Source organism: Dama dama, chromosome 31 (genome assembly GCF_033118175.1).
Source record: "Dama dama isolate Ldn47 chromosome 31, ASM3311817v1, whole genome shotgun sequence".
NCBI lineage: Eukaryota > Metazoa > Chordata > Mammalia > Artiodactyla > Cervidae > Dama > Dama dama.
The window spans coordinates 55,206,084-55,225,722 of NC_083711.1; the positions used below are offsets into that span (position 1 = coordinate 55,206,084).

Here is a 19,639-nt window from a genome sequence, read left to right on the forward strand (position 1 = left end):
AACCACCACTCCACCTGGCCCAGTTGTTAACAACAAAGCAAATAGTAAGCTATTTAATAGATGCACAGATTTTAGTGTTGAGAGACACTGAGACCACTGTTGTATGACCAGTTATCTTTTATAATACAGAAAATTGAATTTTCTTAGCAGTGATACTATTCTTTATTCTGTGAAACCATCAGCCAGTATATTTTTATGGCAAAAACATCCTGGTTCTATGTAATTATGGGAGGGAAGCACATCTTGGAAGAATACTGCTGAGTGTCATCCTGGGGTTATGTCTACGTTGTTTTGGCAAATAATAAGCCAGTATAAAGTCACTGTAAACATAACCTTGGCTGCAAAGCATTTGTTTTGTACTAAAAAGTGGAAATTTTGAAATTGAAACTTCTTGATTAGTGGGTTTGTTTTCACACTGCCTTGTTTTTAATTGAGCTGGCTCCTTGATAACAGACAACGAAAGACAAAATATAATTAAGACGGAAATAATATGGTATATTTTGGAACTCCGTACCCATTTCTTTGTACTAGTTCAGGGCATCCTCTTCTTTGGTATTATTTCTTATCTAGTGCACATGATTAATTATTTTTCACTGGTTATTTCACTCAGTCTTTTAAAGCAGGACACATTAATAAATGAATCTATCTTAACATTTGTCGAAAGGAATACATTTTGAAATGTCTTTGATTTGAGGAGGTGAAAGTTTGTTGTAGCACAGATTTACTATGTCTTTAAAGCAACTCCCCAATAACAAACCCCGAGCCTAAGGTGTGGTCTTACCTGAACTGAAGATGATAGCCTCTCTAAACTCAGGAATACAAAAAAAAAATCCCTCCATTTTATCTTTATAGAGATTTCAATGTCTTTATTTTTTTCCTCTGCAGTCATTTTGAAGAGGGTAGATTTTTACGTGTCTGTCCAGCATGTACTTTCAAAGGATCTAGGTTTCAGCGTGATGGTTTTTGTTTGTTGGGGGCAGTGAGTTACATTTCTTCTAGCACATCACTATCAGGCCACTCTGACTATACAAAACAGTAATAAATCTCAGTCTATTTTCAGTTGTCAGAGGTAAAATTAAAATATTGGTGAGTGATCTTCACGGGTGCTCCTGGGAACCATAACTAAGGACAGTGTGATCATGGTCTGGGCCGAGCCACAGCATGGTCATAATTAGCATTGTTTTTTATAGACTCGTCACTCCTTCCTGGTATCAATCAGAATGCATTTTAGGTTCATCATTTACCTCGGAACTAATGAACCATTCAATCCAACACAATTATCTTTTGAATGCCTTCATTTTGAAAGCTACTAGGATATTCTTGGAGGAGAAGACAAAGGTGAACAGGATATATTTTGTGCCCCCCCACTCCGAGTTACAGTTATTAAAAATAGAATAATCCCTGAGGGAATAGACAGTAGATATCAAATATTTATGACCAGCATTTGATTTAAAACATTAACATTTTAACTTCTTTGAGTACAGCTGTGGGGGTGCCATCCAGCAGGTGTCCTGCAGATGATTTTCCATTCTCACTTTTAAAGAAGGTTATTGTTCTATTTAAAGCAATAATAGAAGAATAAATTGTCATTTACTAAGGCATGGTCTGTTTCAAGTCCTGATTAACAACCAACCCTCTACTAAGGGCAGATGAGCTAATTAATAACAGACATTAATCCTGTGCAGTTTTATTCACTTGAGTTCACATTGATTTATGTTCTTCTGTGTCCACTGTGTGCACATCCTTGCATATGTGTATATAATGTCATTGGTTTGTGCTTTCCTGAGTCCCTCTGAAGTGTTACATATACACCCCAAAGTAGATGTCACTAAATGACGCTTGTACCCAAAAGGGGAACTGAGCTTGATTATATCTTTAGTAAGAGATGCTTCTTGAAAGATAATTGATTTAAGATCTTCCTGAATCTAGTGTTGTATATGGTTTTCCCCATGGTATAGAGTCGTTCAACCCTAGAATGAAAAATTGGAGCAGTTGGTCTGCCAGGGCCATGATGTGCTATTAATGAGACCAGTATGAATATTACTACTAATAATAGCCAGCATTTATCCTACATGGCATTAGCCCCCAAAGGGGTGGTTGTCACCGTGCATTATTCTTGCTCAGTGCTTGGACACCAACTTAAGTACTATACATGTGCAATTCGCTGAAGCCCTCAGTATTGCTAAGGCAAGCACTGTATTAATATCCACATTCTAGAGATTAGGAAATTGAGGCACAGAAAGGTTTAGGAAAAAGGAACTAGCTGGTGGCAGAGCCAGTCCTTGGTCATGGACAGTCTGGCTCTAGAATCCCTGCCTTTTGAAACTGCCTCTCAGTAACAAAACTTGCTCACATCTAGGAGTGATGGCATCTTCTTTGGTTTTTTGTTTGTTGTTGACTCACTAAGGCATGTCCAACTCTTTTACGTCTTCTAAGAGGTACTAAATCCATAGCTGTTGATGTCATGTGAAAATATAGACTGCTATTTCCTAGAAACTTTTGAAAATTATTTCTAATCATATTTGAACTCATAAAAAAGAAGATGAAAACTGGGAATTATTGGAAGTCTCCCCACCTACCCCCCTCCAAACTTACTGTCTAATGTGTGTTCCCAGGATCTCTGTGCCCTGTATGCTGGCTTATATCCCAAGTGGCCACAGACTCCCTTTCCTGGGTACCTGTGTCCCCTGATTTCCACCTGGGTTCAGCCAGTGGGAGACCCTGGCAGAAAAATTATGGGATGGGAGGAAAAAAGCATCTGGGATGCAGGGAAGGGGTGGGAAGGGGTGGGGTAAGCGAAGGCAACGTCTCTTTCAGGTATCCAGCTCCTGGGAGCTTGGCCCACCATGGGCCCATCTGCCACCAAGGACCTAGCCCTTGGGCTGCACAGCACTCCTTCCCCCATTTGTCCTGCGGTGGCTTCCCGCTGTTGCTAGTCCCTAGGTGACCTCGCCACCTCCTGTTTGGGTATTCCAGGTCTTCGTAACCTGTGTAATCAATTCATTCCAAGCCATAAATTCCCTCGCCTAGAAATGCCTTCCGTTGTGTCTGTTGGTGTCCTTAGTCCCTGACTGCTGCCCAAGCCACCCTCATTTTCTGTTTCCTAAGCTTAAAAATAGGCTGAGAGAATGCAGTCGACATACTGTGTCCAGATTTCAGCAAAACTTCTGACAGGTCATCTTACGATGTCCTTGTAAACAGAATGGGAGGAATTTAGAGTGGATTGTTAAACATTCTTAGGTTGCGAAAGTTTATTAATGTTCAAAATCAACCTGATGAAAGAGCTCTAAAGGTTTGTCAGAAGGCTGTGTCTTTGGCCATGTCCTACTCAACATTATTACCAAAGATTTGGACCAAAATAAAAAAAGCAACTTTATCAAATATATATATAAGACCAAACTGAAAGGTAATTTAATTCAGATTTTGAAAGGATGTACTTTGTAAGGAAAAGTGAAAAATCTTTCATCTAGGTACAAAAAAATATAAGCATATTGAATGACAAAGACCAAGCTCCCCAGCATAGTATGTGGGTAGTCCAGAATTTTAATTAACTACAAACCTAATACAAGCCAGAAGTTTGACCTGTTTTTTAAAAAAAATAACAGTGGGGCAAGTTCATCTTTGGTTCCCATTAGAAGATTAGGGTTGATATCAACTGACAAATAGTCTCACTTTTCACCTGGAGTATTACAGGATAGCTAGGAACTTAATCTAAGAAAGATGAGTGTTTTCCAGACTTAACGTTATTTGCGAGTTTTATTTGCACATATTCATTTATTTTTGCCTCACAACAGCTCACTGGAGGATATACTGTTAGCATTTCTCAGCCTTTATCCTCATATGGATTTAAGTATAAGCCCAGTAGCTCACTGTGTGGCCTTGGGCAAGTACGACGCTCACACAGGAACCCCGTTTATTTCAATAAAGTCTATTCTCACTTCACGATGACCATACTGCATCTAGATAAAAGGGACCCAACTTTTAAAAGGCCAGGAAGCCTTTACATATTATGAGCAGTTTGCCAGGGGGAGAGAGACTCATGGGAGCATAAAGTCTGTCTTCTAGGATTTGAAGGTCTGTCACACGAGAGGAGGAGTGAATTGATTTAAGTGGCTTCAGGGAACAACCAGGACTAAGATTTTTGCTCAATATTTAAAAATTTCAAACAGAATTGCCCTTATTGCTCTCTAATATGGTCACTGTCTTTGTGCCAAAAGATTTTCATTCTCAGGTATTTTAGTAAAATGAATTTCTATACTAGGAAGAATGTTAAATTAGATAACATTAGATAATTAGATAAGTCTAGATCAACACTCAACTCTGAGAGTCTGATTTCTGTGTGTTTTGGGTTTTGGTTAGTGAGATTTGTGATTTGTAGTTATTTGTTCTATTGTTATAATTTAACTTCCAGCCATATAATTGTTTTTCTGGTAATTTAGAATTAGCGTGCTCTATTTATGAAAAAACTTTTAAAAGCCTGAAACAAGGAAGTAAAGCTTGACTATGCTCAGTGTAATTACATTCCCAAGAAATATTATGCTATTTCCTGGAATATGTCCCCAGAGTGAATGTCTGCATTTGTTCCATTTCATTCCTAGCTATAGAATCCTATCAGGGGTGATGAGGAGCATCATTCTGAAATATATTGAAGCTGAGAATAGTTTGCAAAGTGTTATTGGGTTTGCTAAGATGAACCTGTGCAAATGCAAGCCATTGGTTCACCACTGTGAAAATCAAGGCCTATGTGGCAAAGGTCCCTGAAATGACTTATTAAAGGCCACCAGAGTGATCGTGCTTGAAAACTGTAAAATTTACCTTGATGCATTTCTAGCCTTCTTGCCAGAACTAGCATAGTGTCTCTCCCCATATGGGACAGTTAGATTCATGAAGGACTAGTATATTTGAGAAAGGAAAATAAAAATTATTTCAAAATTGAGACAGAAACAGCAGATCTCCCCTGAGAGTGAAGCACAGAGGGAAGATGAGATGTATCAGTATTTCAGAATTAATTTAACGTTTTGCTTTGATTTTTTTTCTGGTTGGGTTTAATAAAGGGAACTTCTCAGTCTTCATAACTATTTGCTGAGGCCTAAAAGTTAACTGATTTCCTGAAAAAGACAGCTCTGTTTTGAATTTGTAGTATTTCAGAACTTTCCTGTGAATGATCCTAAAGGACTGGGTACTCTCATCACCTCATTTCTTTAAAGAAACCTCACACTGTCTACCTTCCCCCAGCCTTTTCACCAGTTTTTTCCCAGATTTATTAATCATACTATAATTCTCATGGAAAGATTTGAGATGCCCTGAAATTACTAAGGGAAAAAAATGAGGCGAAATAGTATCTGATGTTTAATTCAATGTATTATCCATTTTAAAATGGATACTTTAAAAAATGAAATCTTTATAGCTGTTAACAATCTCTGGCAACTTGCCATTCCATAAAATGGTGATTTTTCTTTTAAAACAGTTCCGTTTCCTACTCATGTACTTGATGTGGGGGGCTCAGCATGCCGTAATAGTCTTTTCCCTCTAAATTGACAGTCAGTGCCGAGGAGATGAAATGAGTAATGGTTAAGAATCCCTGTGCTGCTCTGGTCTCATCAGCCTTGTCACTGTGATGAATTCCTCAGAGGTGCTGGGGGGCTGGGGTGGAGGCTGTCAGGACCACATGGGCCGGGCATTATTGATCCTTATACCTTTAGTGCCCTCCATTAGGCCTGGCACCTGGGCATCTCACAGGGAGTGTTTCTGAGTGAAAACCTAGGTATTGAAGATGAATTTTACAATGAACTATAATTTCCTTTTTTAGAAAATAGCTTCAGATTGCAGTTTCAAAGTACCTAGAGCTGCTGGGGAGGAAGATGGCAACATTCTCCTTTAATGTCCTATATGTGAAATTTGGGGAGTTTAAAAACTAACCAAATTGCTGCCAGATCTGTTTTGATACTCAAAAATTTTCAAATTTTAGGGAAAGTGATATAGTATATGTATCTTACAGTATGCCGTTCATTCCTCCAGTATATATTCAAATTCATGGAGATTTGATAGCCAAAATATGCATAGTCACGCTGAGGTGAGTTAGCAATGCAAAGCATTTTCATTATAGTTCTGGTCAGAATTTACAGCCATGTAAGTTCGGATCAGATCAAGTTTGCTAACAAGTTTTTTAAAGAAAGCAACCCACTACTTATTTTTCAGAGCTTTCATCTTATAATTTCTAATTTCAGGAGGTTATGTAGAAATTGTTGCTATTTCCCTCATATTTCCCCAAGAGAAAAAGAAAAGGTAAATATCTGAATAGAGTTTGGGGGTGATTTACTAAGCACTGCCGTGCACGCATCATCTCACTTACACCTCACGGGACCCTCTGAGATAACTATCATCATCATTTTCATCTCACAAAGGCAGCAGAGGACTAGGGGCTGAAATGACTCCTTCTAGGAACAGAATTAGCAAGGAGCAAAACCAGGACTCAAGCTCAGGTCTTACAACTCTGGCTTCCCCCCTCCTTTTACCAAGTCTCATTTTCTTACAAAAAGCTCCATCAGAAACTGGAAAATGACGATTTGAGTGTATGTTCCTCCAGAGCTGAATGAATATATTATAAAACTTTTATTAATTTGAATAAGTTGGTTTTGCAGAAGTGGACTTGTTATTGTAAAGTTTGAAGTTTGTTTTGATTGTTTTTTTTAAAAGGATGCAATTTAAAAGCTTAAGGTAATTTCAGGTATAGAATAATGTGTTTTATTCTCATTGTGTTTAACTGTTTAGATGTGCCTGGCATCAGAGGGGGTGAAAATGGAAGAATCAAAGATTAGAGCGAAAGAATTAGATGGTGGAAGAATTAAAGAATTGGAGAAGGGAAAGGAAGAAAGAGACACAAAAATGGAGAAAATGGATGAAGCCAGGTTACAGAAAGAAGCAGAATTTGAAAAATCAGCTAAGGAAAATGTAAGAGATTCTAAGGAAATAAGAAATTTTGAGGAGCTGCGAATGGATGACATAATCGGTATAAAAATGGAAGCTCCCAAAGAAATTAAAAAGGAAGAATTAGAGGAGGATCAAAAATGTGGTCACTTCCCTGATTTTTCCTACTCTGCCAGTAGCAAGATAATAATAAGCGATGTTCCCAGTAGAAAGGACCACATATGCCATCCTCATGGAATCATGATCATTGAGGATCCCACAGCCCTAAGCAAACCAGAGAAGCTAAAAAAGAAAAAGAAGAAAAACAAAATGGATCGACATGGAAATGATAAATCCACACCCAAGAAGGCCTGCAAGAAGAGGCAGTCCTCGGAGTCAGATATTGAGAGTGTCATGTACACCATTGAGGCTGTGGCCAAGGGGGACTGGGGCATCGAGAAGCTTGGAGATACCCCTCGAAAGAAGGTCCGCCCATCCTCCAGCGGAAAGGGGAGTATTTTGGATGCCAAGCCACCAAAGAAAAAAGTGAAATCTAGAGAGAAGAAAATGTCGAAGGAGAAATCCTCAGACCCCACCAAAGAGTCAAGACCTCCAGATTTTATCAGTATTTCTGCAAGCAAGAACATTTCTGGTGAGGTGCCAGAGGGTATAAAAGCAGAACCGTTGACCCCCACGGAGGACGCGCTCCCACCCACCCTGTCGGGACAGGCCAAGCCTGAGGACAGTGACTGCCACAGAAAGATAGAGACTTGTGGCTCCCGGAAATCGGAGAGGTCTTGCAAAGGTGCTCTTTATAAAACCCTGGTGTCTGAGGGCATGCTCACCTCTCTGCGAGCTAATGTTGACAGAGGTAAGCGACTTCTCAAAATCTGAAAAGAACCTGGAAGCCTAGCAGAATTCCTCTCTTAGAGGTATTGAAAAGCAATTAAGACCACAGTAAAGAACCTTTTAGTATCAAAATAGTATCTTAGATTCGTATGAGTCTTTGTGGTTTATAGATTATAGACATTTGTCATTTTACCATATGTTTTAGCACCATAGAGGAACATTTCTATTCATTTCAGATGTAATTCTCAGAATATAAGTGTTCTAAGTTAATCCCATCTTTTTCCTTTTTACTGGTGTCGGCTGACTTTGTGTTTTGAAGGATCAGTATTGCATGTGTAGAGCTCTTAGTCTAGTTTTTAACTGATGGAAATAATTTTCAGAATCACACAGGTATGTTTGACAGAATCTTGACCTGTAGACTCTAGAAACAAGAAATTTATCTAGCCCTCCCTGCTAGATAATCAGAACTGTAATTGAAGTGAATAGCTCTTTAAAATACAACCATTCCAGAAACTAGTTAATGTGTATTCCTTTATTCCATAGAGTGTTTCATATACATTTATCTGTTTTAAAATATAGTATCTGACTGGGGGACTGCCTCTTGCCAAACTAAATTCCAGCCATAGATATGTGTGAAAACAAGTCTCACAAATCCTGAATGGAGATCCTTAAGGGTACATTTTGCCCCAGGGAGGTCATTCCACTGAGTGTTGGGGAAATTAGAATTAATAATGTGCAGCAGTAAAGGGCTCCCACACCTCAGGCTGATTCTGTAATGGAAAAGTAAATAGTAGTTAGTCTTTCTCCTGAGTCAAGTAGCGCCTGTTGAGTTGTGAGACTGTGGATCTCAGTCTGTAAGTTCCTTTTTTACACATTCTGTTATTGAAGGTCGTCCTGAGTTCTCTGAAATAGTTAACAAATAGCATCATGCAAATAGTACCTAAGGGGTCAAGAGGTTATTTGTGAAGCAATGAAGATGATTTTCTTTCCGCCCCAATATGCCAAGCACACTCTTTTGAATTTCCTTAGGGAAACGAAGCTCAGGAAAAGGAAACTCGTCTGATCATGAAGGGTGTTGGAATGAAGAAAGCTGGACGTTTAGCCAGAGTGGGACCAGTGGAAGCAAGAAGTTGAAGAAGACAAAGGGAAAGGAAGACTCTGTCCTGGGGTAAGCGCCTGTGGGCACGTTAGCCATGTGGCACGGACCGCATGAGCAGTGGTATTATGTTTCCAAGGCAGACAAATCACTAACAGCTTATGCTTTGAGTATGCAGTCAGCCCTTACTGTGGTCTTAGTGAACTCGTGAGGAAATACAGATCATCATGTGATTCCTGCTGCTAGCATGGTGTGTGAGCAAATAGTGTCTTTCATGTTTTAATTATGGTACAAAATGTGTAGACTGTAGACTTAGGCCTGAGTTTCGATTGAGGTCCACCTTGTATTAGTGATGTGACATTGTAAATCCTTTCATAGCGCCAAGATGTCGTTCTAATCTGAAGTTTACGATGAATATCACGTTTATACTTCGCTGATTTTATACACTCTGTGTACTTCATATAATATTTGTAAAAGTTATATACACATTTATAAAATAATGGCAGCTGAGAATGTACATAAAATTATGTTCCTACCTCTAATCTTGTTTTGCTTAAACCATGTTCTAATGCTCTAAGGTAATAATATTAGATAGAATATTCTCTCAATATAGAGAATATTCAGCAATTATTTATGTATTAAAATGAAGTATCAAGAAGGAGCATACATTGAGGTAAAATAATTAAGAACTATTTTATTTTTTATTATGTAAGACAGACTCCTAATACCAAGCTTAACATAAAGCATTTTGATAGGCGATGCAGTACTTTATATTGGTGAGAAAAGAAAGCATCTGTATAGTCAGTCATGCTGTCCTTTACTTTCTCATTAGCCGAATTTGAAAAGAATACTCTGAATAGAAATAAGTACATTTTAATATACTTTCCATATTTTTTCATAAGTATGTTAAAGGTATGCAGATTTCATGCATTAGGAGTATTATATTTGTTTTATCCATAAATATTTGCATTTCTTTTTGTGGGATAATGTATTTTGTCAACTGGACATTACAGTGCTTTCAGGTCTGGTTAATCTTCAGGTCCTCATTACACAGTGGGAGGGTGGAAAGTATTTCTCATGAGAATGATTCTTTAATATTATTTATATTGAGATGATATATTTATAACTTTATATATTTTGTTCTAATATTTTTAGAAGTCCAAAGTTCAGATTATTTTGCCGACATTATGCTTAAAGAGTGACATGAAAATCCTCGCATTTGTCACTGTCAAGCACAGAAGTATTTGCAGGATTTTCTTTTTTTTTTTTTTTTTTATTTGTTCTAATAGTTTTTTTTTTTTTTTTTTTTATTAGTTGGAGGCCAATCACTTCACAACATTTCAGTGGGTTTTGTCATACATTGATATGAATCTTAAAAAGTGACAATTGAGTGTCTGAGCCAGTTCTCTCTTATCTTTTGGAATTACCAGTGTCCTGTAGGTCTACACGCTGAGAGAGGTAGAGGTCTTACTGCAGACAGTGTGAAAGCCCAAGGGAACAAATAAAGCAGGACTGAAGGCTCCCCAGCAGAAAGTTCTCTGCTGCTTCTGTTAGATACTCCTGAATGTTTTTACCAGTCTTCTCCGAGGAACAAGAAAAGTCAAACAGTCTTTTGGAAATCTATTCCTGAAAAGAAATTGGGGTGTTTTTGTTTTTATTGTTGCTTAGGAAGCCACATGTGTTTAACTGGGGGTGTGATTTTCTATAGGCTAAATCAGTGGTACAACTCTGGTCTTTCCTCCTCTCCCTCCCTTAAATACCAGCCTGTCAGAACCAGATTATCTGGGCTTGTTTTATTTGGAACATGCCAGCATAGTTCATGAGCAGTGAAAAATGCCACAACTGTCAATCTTCTCTGAGATTTCTAAATGAGTATTTTAAACCTTTTTATCACAGAAAATGTGCTGTTTAGTTACCTGTAGCCAAAGAAAATTCACTCTGTATTGGCAGTTCTACTTTTATAGACTTCTTTAAGAAAAACATAGGTAATTATTCTAGGTGGAAAAAGGTGGGGGGAAGTCCCAAGGGACCTAAGGAGTTACAGCTTGCATTTTCATATTTATCTTTTGGTTATCCCGAGTATCTAAAAAATTCACGTCTTATCAATAGCTTTCTGACAATAACTGATTAGTATCAGATAATATCTATAGTTTATTAACTGAAATGAGAAAAGGCGCTGTCACTAAGGGAGGAGCATCACCCGCAAGCCATCACCTCTCACTGCTTTGGTAGAACTTGGTGATGGCCTTTTTCAGGGTGGCCTTTCTGATGGTCGTCTGACTGTGCTGTTGGTGCCTCCCATTCTCGTACATTCCTCCAAGACTGAGAAAAGAGTCTTAGGTGAACACACCTCAAGTACACTTCTCAGGCAGCAGCCTAACGCGATAGCTTCTGGTGAATCGGTACTCAAAGCTGCTCTCTTCCCATTTTCCATCTCCCAAGCACAGCAGTTCCCCTGCAGCTTCTCCCATCTGTTTGGGTTGCATCTTAGCTAATAAATCTCACTATAAATGAAAGCCGGCAGCCAGCCCGGCTTCCAGCAGGCACACCGCCACTGCTGTGGGGCCACGTAGAGGCAGTCAGCAGCAGTCCTCGGACTTCCCAGCTTTGCTGGTGGCCTTTCTAGAGTCATTTGTGGTTTGCGTTAAAGTCATGTTGCCTCTCTGCTGGTGTGTACTTGGAAAACCGGCTTTACTGTTCTCTTTGAATGTTTTCTCTTCATCCTGGTCAACTGTCCAGAATTTGTTTAGAATCTTCAGAATACCTGTTTATATCTTCTCTGTGTGTTAGTCGCTCAGTCGTGTCTGACTCTTTGTGACCGCGTGGACTGTAGCCCACCAGGCTCCTCAGTCCACAGGACTCTCCAGGTAAATGTGTGTTTTAGTCAAGTACTGAACTAGTCAGTGGGCTTCCTGCATGGCACTGGTGATAAAGACCTCACTTGCTAATGCAGGAGGCAAGAAGAGATGAGGGTTCTATCCCTGCTTCAGAGAGATCCCCTGGAGGAGGGCACGGCAACCCACTCCAGTATTCTTGCCTGGAGAATCCCATGGACAGAGGAGCCTAACAGGCTACGGTCTATAGGGTCAGACACGACTGAGCAGCTTAGCATGCACACAAACTAGTCAGTAATTTTTTTAAATTAAGTTTATGAAGTTATCAATATAAATTACTAATTTCTATAAATAAGCTTGCCTATATGTGTGTGTGTATACACACACACACACACACATATACATGAGAATCTTTAGAATGAAAAACTTGGATGGAATATGTTTTGTATTGAACCTAATAAAAAATTCCCATGCCAATGGAAAAAACAGCAAATTCTCCACTTCAGTAATACTCTGCTATTTTTTTATAATGTTTCTACTTTTCTAAGGTAATAACATAACCTGTCATGTGAGTTTACTAAAAAACCTGTGTTGGTAAATCTCAAGCATTTCTGAAAAGTTTTCTTTTTAAACATTCACATCGTGTGCTGATTGAGTCTCTCCCCTCCCCTCTTTCATTAGCTCAACAAAGCTGGATGAAGAATTTGAAAAGAAATTCAACAGCCTCCCTCAGTATAGTCCTGTTACATTTGACCGGAAATGTGTACCTGTCCCAAGGAAAAAGAAGAAGACTGGAAATATGTCCGCAGAACCGACTAAAACCAGCAAAGGTTAGATGTATGCCGTACCTTCCTGCAGCGTGGTCGGACTCTCACTGAAGCCTCTTCTGACCGTCTGCAGCTCCCTTGAGATATGTACTTGGGTTTGCAGTTGAGGCAGCAGCAAGTTGGAATTTTGGTTCCTTTCTAGGGTTATCTTGGTTCCTGCCTTACTCTTCTGTCTCTCCTCTTCTTCCTGAGTCTCTTCAGCCTTCATCCTTGGGCATCTCAACCTATACATTTGCCCTTAAGTATGCAGGTCTTAATTACACACGGTCTTGGGCCTTCTTGTCTCCAGAATTCAGATTGGGAATGTTGAGCTTTTCTTGAGCAGGAACTGTTGGCTGAACCCAGTTCATCTGTTTCTCTGTGTGTCTGCACCAGGTTGGACTTTGGGGCAGTGAAATCCTTCCATTCACCTAATAAGGAGATTCCATTCTTAACTGGCAACTGAACCAAATGAAGAGAAAACTCCCCATAATACTATGGCAATATAATTTTTATTGGTTTTATTAAATTTAGAGACGTGCTATGTACATACTGTTTTTCAAGAAGATCAGATTCTCCTCTTTGTACATCAGGGAATGTTTTTAAATTGTCAGTGTGGCTTGGGGGCTGGGGAGTCTCAGCACTCATGAAGGCCAGCATTGCAGTTCATTAGAGGGGAGTGGGGTGTGCGTTTTCAGTGGTCACAACCCCTGGCACATGTGTATGGCAGAGGCTAGAGTTCTAAATATCCTAACCTGTGCAGGACACTCAAGTACAATGAAGAACTGTCCTACACAAAGCCACAGTATTGCTCCCAGTGCAAAGCTCCTCTTCTGAGTTTACTTTAGGTCTGAAAGTTGGTAGGCAAGTAAGTATACCTTTAGTTTTCCACACAGAGGTGAAAAACTTCATTTTACGGTAGCTCTCCAGTAGGGATAGTGAACGAGAGATGAAGAACTAGTGTGGGGGTTTGTTGTTTCCAGCATCAAATTCTGAGCAGGATTTGACGGCAGAGTTCTCATGATTACCCTATAAAAGAGGCAACCTATTGCTTGCTCTGTGGCAATTCAGAAAACTTCCCTTTTTGTGTATATTTAGCTGAATGAATAGATGAACGGATAGGTAGAAAATGATATATATCTTTGCAAAAATCTTGCTAAAATCTAGCAATCATGGATAATGATCAAAGATAAATAGTAACGAGTGTATATAATTTCATGGATTTGGGGGAGTCCATAAGGTATATATGTCTAGGGAAAAATTATATCTATGAAGAAACCTAAACCTTTCTCCATCAAGATCTAAAACCCCCACTGTACACTGAAGCTGAAACAACAAGAAGACCTGTATCTCAGGGTGGATCTGAAAAGGTGAGGAAAATTCCCCCTTCGTGATGAAAGGTGGGAAGGAATGTAAAAGTGATTTTAGAATTAGCTCAGTTTTTCCGCTATGGTTAATAAAAACAAGTCTGATAAATAAAGAACTAAAAAAGAAATATTGCATCACCAGGTTTGCTCATCTGAGAAAATAAAATAAGGTTGTTCTGAGATCTTCCAAGATAGGTAGGAAAGAAATAAATACCTGTTGACAGGTAGGTAGCTGAGCACCGTGATGGATTACCGAGGGAGATGACAGCCCTTGTGCCCTGGAGATCTAGGAATAGGCAAAGCAGTTCATGAGCCCAAAGATGCCAGGTATCATGAACCCCCACAATTCTTGGATTTAAAGTTGCTGATAAATACCTGACAGACTAATAAAATGGAACTTAACTGATTGATGTGCACGACATATGCTCTTCCTCCACTCCTTGCAGTTGGAGACATTCATTTTAGAGCTCTGAAGTTGGCTGAATTATCTATCAGGGGCTGTAACAATAGATTTATTTTTGTAAAGCTATAAAGCTCTGAAGTTAGGATCTATTTTCATGAGACCTTCTCTCGGGTGTTGGTTGTCTGTTATATGTTTTCCTCTCCCAGCTGAGATTAACAGTGTTTCTTTTGATATGAAATAGCTTTTTTGGAGCTTTGGATTATACTTCATACAATATCATCTTAACTCTTCTGTTATGCCCCTCAAGCCACAAAGTCCCTGGTTCTTAACACAGTGTACCAGTAATTGCATAGATAGGAAGGCTGTCAAGACCTTAGATTTTGCTCGTTCCAACTTGTGGAGCAAAATGCAATTAAAATAAAAGAGAAATAATATATTCTCTATTTAGCAAACTAAAGAAGTAGTATTTGTAGTTGATTATAATTTGGCATTAGCAGCGCCAGTGTACTATCCTACAAGTTATTAATGAAATTATCATACCAGCTGTGCTGTAATTGCCTGATCTTTAGAGGATAGAGGAGATTGTTTTCTTAGAGTCTAGACCCTTTGCATTTTTGCATAATGAATTGTTCAAAGCAAACATTGTGAGTGAGATCAGTAATTCTTCAGTAAAGGAGCATGTTTTCATAGGAAACCTCATTTTTTCTCCAACAACATTTGTCTGTATTTTATTTTCTCCTGTATTTGTTATTCAGCATTTATTATTATATTTTTCCCTACCTTATACTAGGTATTTCTTTTTTTTTTTTTTTGCTACTCCAGGTTATATAAAACATATAGAATTTTTATGAAATGTAATTTCTAGAAGAAATATTTATGTATGCATTTATATAGTTACATACCTCAAGATCATAGGACCTAGTTGGGTTTATACTTCTATTTTTCCAATGGTCTTCTTATTTATATCTGTATTTCCAAGTGGTCTTTCCCTTTTCCATCATCCCGTCTACTGTCTCTGCCGTGTATGTAATGGGTCTACCTTCCTCCAACAAGGTCCAGGCTACGTTATAGTAGGCTTAGTATATAGATGTTTTAGGCATAGAATCTCCCTTTGCTTCTAAGATTATCCAAGAAGTTATCTATCGCATTCACAATGCAGGTCAGCTGCAGTAGCCCATCTTTATAGTGTTTTCTGGTTTATCTCACACAGTTACTTGTATATATTCAAATGAAAGCTTTGAATTATAAATCTAAATTTAATTGTAGTTTAGGAGATTTGTTTTGACACATTATTTTAAGTATACTGTTAATGTGTGAAGCACTTTTTACAAAAGTATCAGAAGTCAGAGTGCTCTGTAAAATAGTAATTTTCAAGCAAGTAGGGTCATGAAGAAAAAGTTAATTGAGTTCAATTTGGAGTGTTTAAATTATGCCCAAGCTTGACCCTTGACTCAATTTCTCCTTCCTTATCTCTTTTATCTTCTCACATTGTTTTTTAGCCTATTAACACACATACTGTTGGTCTTTCTCATGTTTTTCTAATTTACACTTACTCTGCAAGATTCAAATTTCCACTGTTAAAGAACTTGAAATTTTTGAAAATCACAATGGAAATAAAAGAAGCAGGTTTACAATGTTAGAGATAGAAGACAGAATCCCCTGTTTGGGATTGAGCTGACCTGACCATGTTAATAGTGTTCAAGAGCTGAGATGTGATGAAAACCAGGCCATCCCTTTCCCATCAGAAAGTGATAGCTTCCAGGTTGGGCAGAACTCTTGTTTCTTTCCCTGTAGCTATTTGAGAGTCGTCCCTGTCCCCAGACATTTTCTGAAGCATGGTGACAGCACAAATTTGCAGGTATAAAAGATATGCCTAATATAATCCTGAGTTTTTTTAACAAGGCATGCATGTCTAGCCCAATAAGGTGCCTCCTCCTCAATGAATCCTAACTTGATTGTGTCTCATTTACTTGAACTTATTCCAGTCCACAGATTCATATGTCCAGTAGCCACTTTGCTATAAATTATTACAAAGGAATTGACTGTTTCATTGGCCCTTCATTACTTACGTGTTCATTACCGAAATGACAGCCTTGTCTTAGGATAAAACCTCTGCTCTTTTTATAGCTTAAACACATGAAACTATAGAAGCTGGACATTGTCACCACCATTCAAGTAACGCCTAACACTTGTTTCCTAAAGCAAACAGTTCTCCAAACCAAGGTTCTCTTAATCCACCTCACCTGCTGATCTTGAAAAACTGTCATACCATACTAATACTCAAAGGGCTCTGTGTCACTACACTTCTCAGCTAAAACATGTCCGTTTTTCAGCAAACCATGAACAACATTTCATGTTTTGAAAAGTTATTATCCATGTCTCTATGGTACCCCTCCTACCCGCTCAGATTATAGTTTGTCTTTGCTATTTTTTACCCAGCTGTGAAGTTGGGGTGCAAAAGAAACTGATACCTTCAAAATGCAGGCCACCCTGCCCAAAAATGTTAGTGAAGTCCTAAGCTAGTTTATATGCCAGCAACAGGTGATTTTTGGCATAAGGAAGTGGAAACTGGTACCAACAGCCTTTGAAGAGGTTTGGTAGGAAGATGGGAGAAGGAGATGGCATGGTAACGAGATGGTGGTTCACAGAAAGACAGTTGCCACCTGTTTGCTTTCTGGAAGATTCCTTCTCAATTCTCTTCTCTGTTTTTGACTTCCTACCTTCTTTTGCCTCCTTGGGCATTTCTATGTTAATTAAAATTAAGGAAAAATAGTAGTATATGTGCTATATATTACAAATTTTGACTTTATTTTCCTTGAACAAAATAGCAAACATGTATTCCGTACTGGTAGACAGGAGTCAGATTGTTCCCTTCTTGACTAAAGTTGCTGCTTTTCAGTAATATCCTTGTATCTTATCCTCATATCAAACTCCTTCAAGTTTGTCACTTTCCTTTTTATTTGAACTTGTCGTGCGCTTAGATTTGTTTTATAGTCCAGGATGTCTGACAGCAAGGCTGTTTAAAAATATAACTTTACGGAAGCTCTTCTGGGTACTAAACCTCCCTGGATGTTCTCTTTTTATGTTAAAATTGACAAGCTCTATATTAAGTTTTGTCCTTAAATTATACGTTTTAGGTTTCTCCGAGTATGGTTGGGTCTGAAAATATGTATTCTTTTCTTCTTGCTTAACCCATTCCATACATGAAATCAGTTTGTTTCTGTGAACCATTTCCTGATCCCATTGTCCTCATAGATGGTGATGAACAAGAATCACTCTCCCTGTGAGCCGGCACCTTTTCGTTATCAGATTATCTTCCGGTGGGTCGGATCACTGCATGAGGATCACTAGGATCCTTATGATCCAGAGAAGTCTCAGAGTTGTTTTTCTGCTTTCTGCTTTCTTCTGCTTCTGCTTTCCGTGATTGCCCGTGCATCTGTCCTTCATGTGCACCAGCCTACAGTTTCCTGGATTGTATAAAATACCTATGAATGATGGCAAATGGGCTATAAAGAGTACCTGTAATATTAGTGTATATCATCCACATGATATATTGTCTTTATTTGTTAAATTTATCTTCTTTCCCTTTTCATTCACTTCCCCCCAAACCCAAAAAACAAAGTGTTTTCTGTTTCCATTTCAAGCCCCTACCACCCAATTCAGAATATTTGTTATTGGTTATTTAGAAGGATGACTTGGCATAGTCCTCAAAAATCACTTGTAAACCTTTATGTTATCAGTAATAATAGCAACAGCTGTCATTTCTTGAACTCTTTATTTATGCATCCAGTGTTTTAAGAGCTTTATTTATTCATGCAACAGTATTGTTGAAAATCAGTCACGTGTTAAGCACCATGCTAGGCATGTAGAATATATCTCTGAATGAAAACAAAGAACCCTGCTGCCATGGAGGTTGCATTATAGTGGGAGTGCCAGACAGTAAACCAGTCTAAACAATAATGTTTCAGAAGGTAAGCAGTAATGTGGAAAAAAGAACAGGTTTGATAGAACTAGGTCAAAGATCAACAAAGGAGAAGACTTGAATACTGTACAGCAGCTAGACCCAACGACATATACAGAATGCTCCACGCAGCAATAGCATCATATGCACACTTCTCAGATATACATGGAACAGTCTCCAGAACACACAGTATGCTGGGACATTTAACAAAAGGGATTGAAATAATTGAAATTACGTTTTCTAACTGCAGTGGAATGAAAGTAAAAATTAATCGCAGGAGAAAATTCAGAAAACCCAAAAGTAAGTGGAAATTAAACAACACACTCTAAATAACCAGTGAGTCAAACAAGAAATCAGTAGGGAAATATGAAAATACTCTGAGATGAACAAAATGAAAGTATAGCATGCTGAAATTTTTAGGTACAGCTAAAGCATTACTTAGAGGGAAGTTTATAGGTATAAATTCATGTATTAAAAAAGAAGAAAGGTATCAAATCAATAACCTAGTCTGTCTTGAGACACTGTTAGCAGAACAAACTTAACCTAAAAGTAAAAGAAAGGAAATAATAAAGATTAGAGAGGGGATTAATGAAATGAAATTAATTAAATAAAGAAAAGGAAAATAATGGAGAAAAGTCATTAAAACCAAAAGCTAATTCTTTGAATACAAAAACAAACTTGAGACACATTTAACTAGACTGACCAAGAAAAAAAGAAAACAAGTGAAATAGGGATCATTATTACCAACCTCACAAAAATGGAAAGGATTAAAAAGGAATACTATGAATAATTGTACGGTGATAAGTTAGGCAACCTACATGAAATGGGCAGTTACTAGAAAAACACAAACTACTGAAACTGGCTTAAGAAATACACAATGTGAATAGACCTATAACTAGTATAAAGATTGAATTTAGTAATCAAAAAAGTACTAGACCCAGATGCCTTTACTACTGAATTCTTCCAAGTGTTTAAATAATTAATACCAGTTTTTCAGAAGCTTGCCCATAACATTAGAAGAGGAGGGAACACTTCCCAACTCATTCTAAGAAGGCAGTATTACCCTAATGTCAAAACTAGACAAACATATCATACAGACAAGAAAATCCAAAACTGCAGACCACTCTCTCTAACACATGTAGGCACAGAAATCCTTAACAAAATGCTAATAGGCTGAATCCATGTAAGAATTATATACTGTAATCAACTGGTGTTTTACCCCAGGAATGCAAGGTTGGTTTAACATCCAAAAATCCAGTTGATGTAATATACCGTAGCAGTAGGACAAGGACAACGAAAAATCCACAGGATCATCTCAGTAGATGTAGAAAGAGCACGTGACAAAATTCAGCACCTTTTCATGATAACAGCCAACAAACTCAGAAGGGAACTTAAAAATCTGATAAAAGACATAAAA

The 19,639-nt window shown here is 38.2% G+C and overlaps 1 protein-coding gene across 10 annotated transcripts in view; it reads left to right on the forward strand.

Annotated features, from left to right (window-relative positions):
• BBX (BBX high mobility group box domain containing) overlaps positions 1 to 19,639 on the forward strand; it is a 287,251-nt gene that overhangs the window by 245,556 nt on the left and 22,056 nt on the right. For all 10 annotated transcript variants that reach the window (XM_061134243.1, XM_061134242.1, XM_061134248.1 and 7 more), the window contains 3 exons: positions 6,772 to 7,777; positions 8,785 to 8,923; positions 12,367 to 12,515. In XM_061134243.1, coding sequence (XP_060990226.1) covers positions 6,772 to 7,777; positions 8,785 to 8,923; positions 12,367 to 12,515 — 1,294 coding nt within the window. The remainder of the gene's footprint in view (positions 1 to 6,771; positions 7,778 to 8,784; positions 8,924 to 12,366; positions 12,516 to 19,639) is intronic.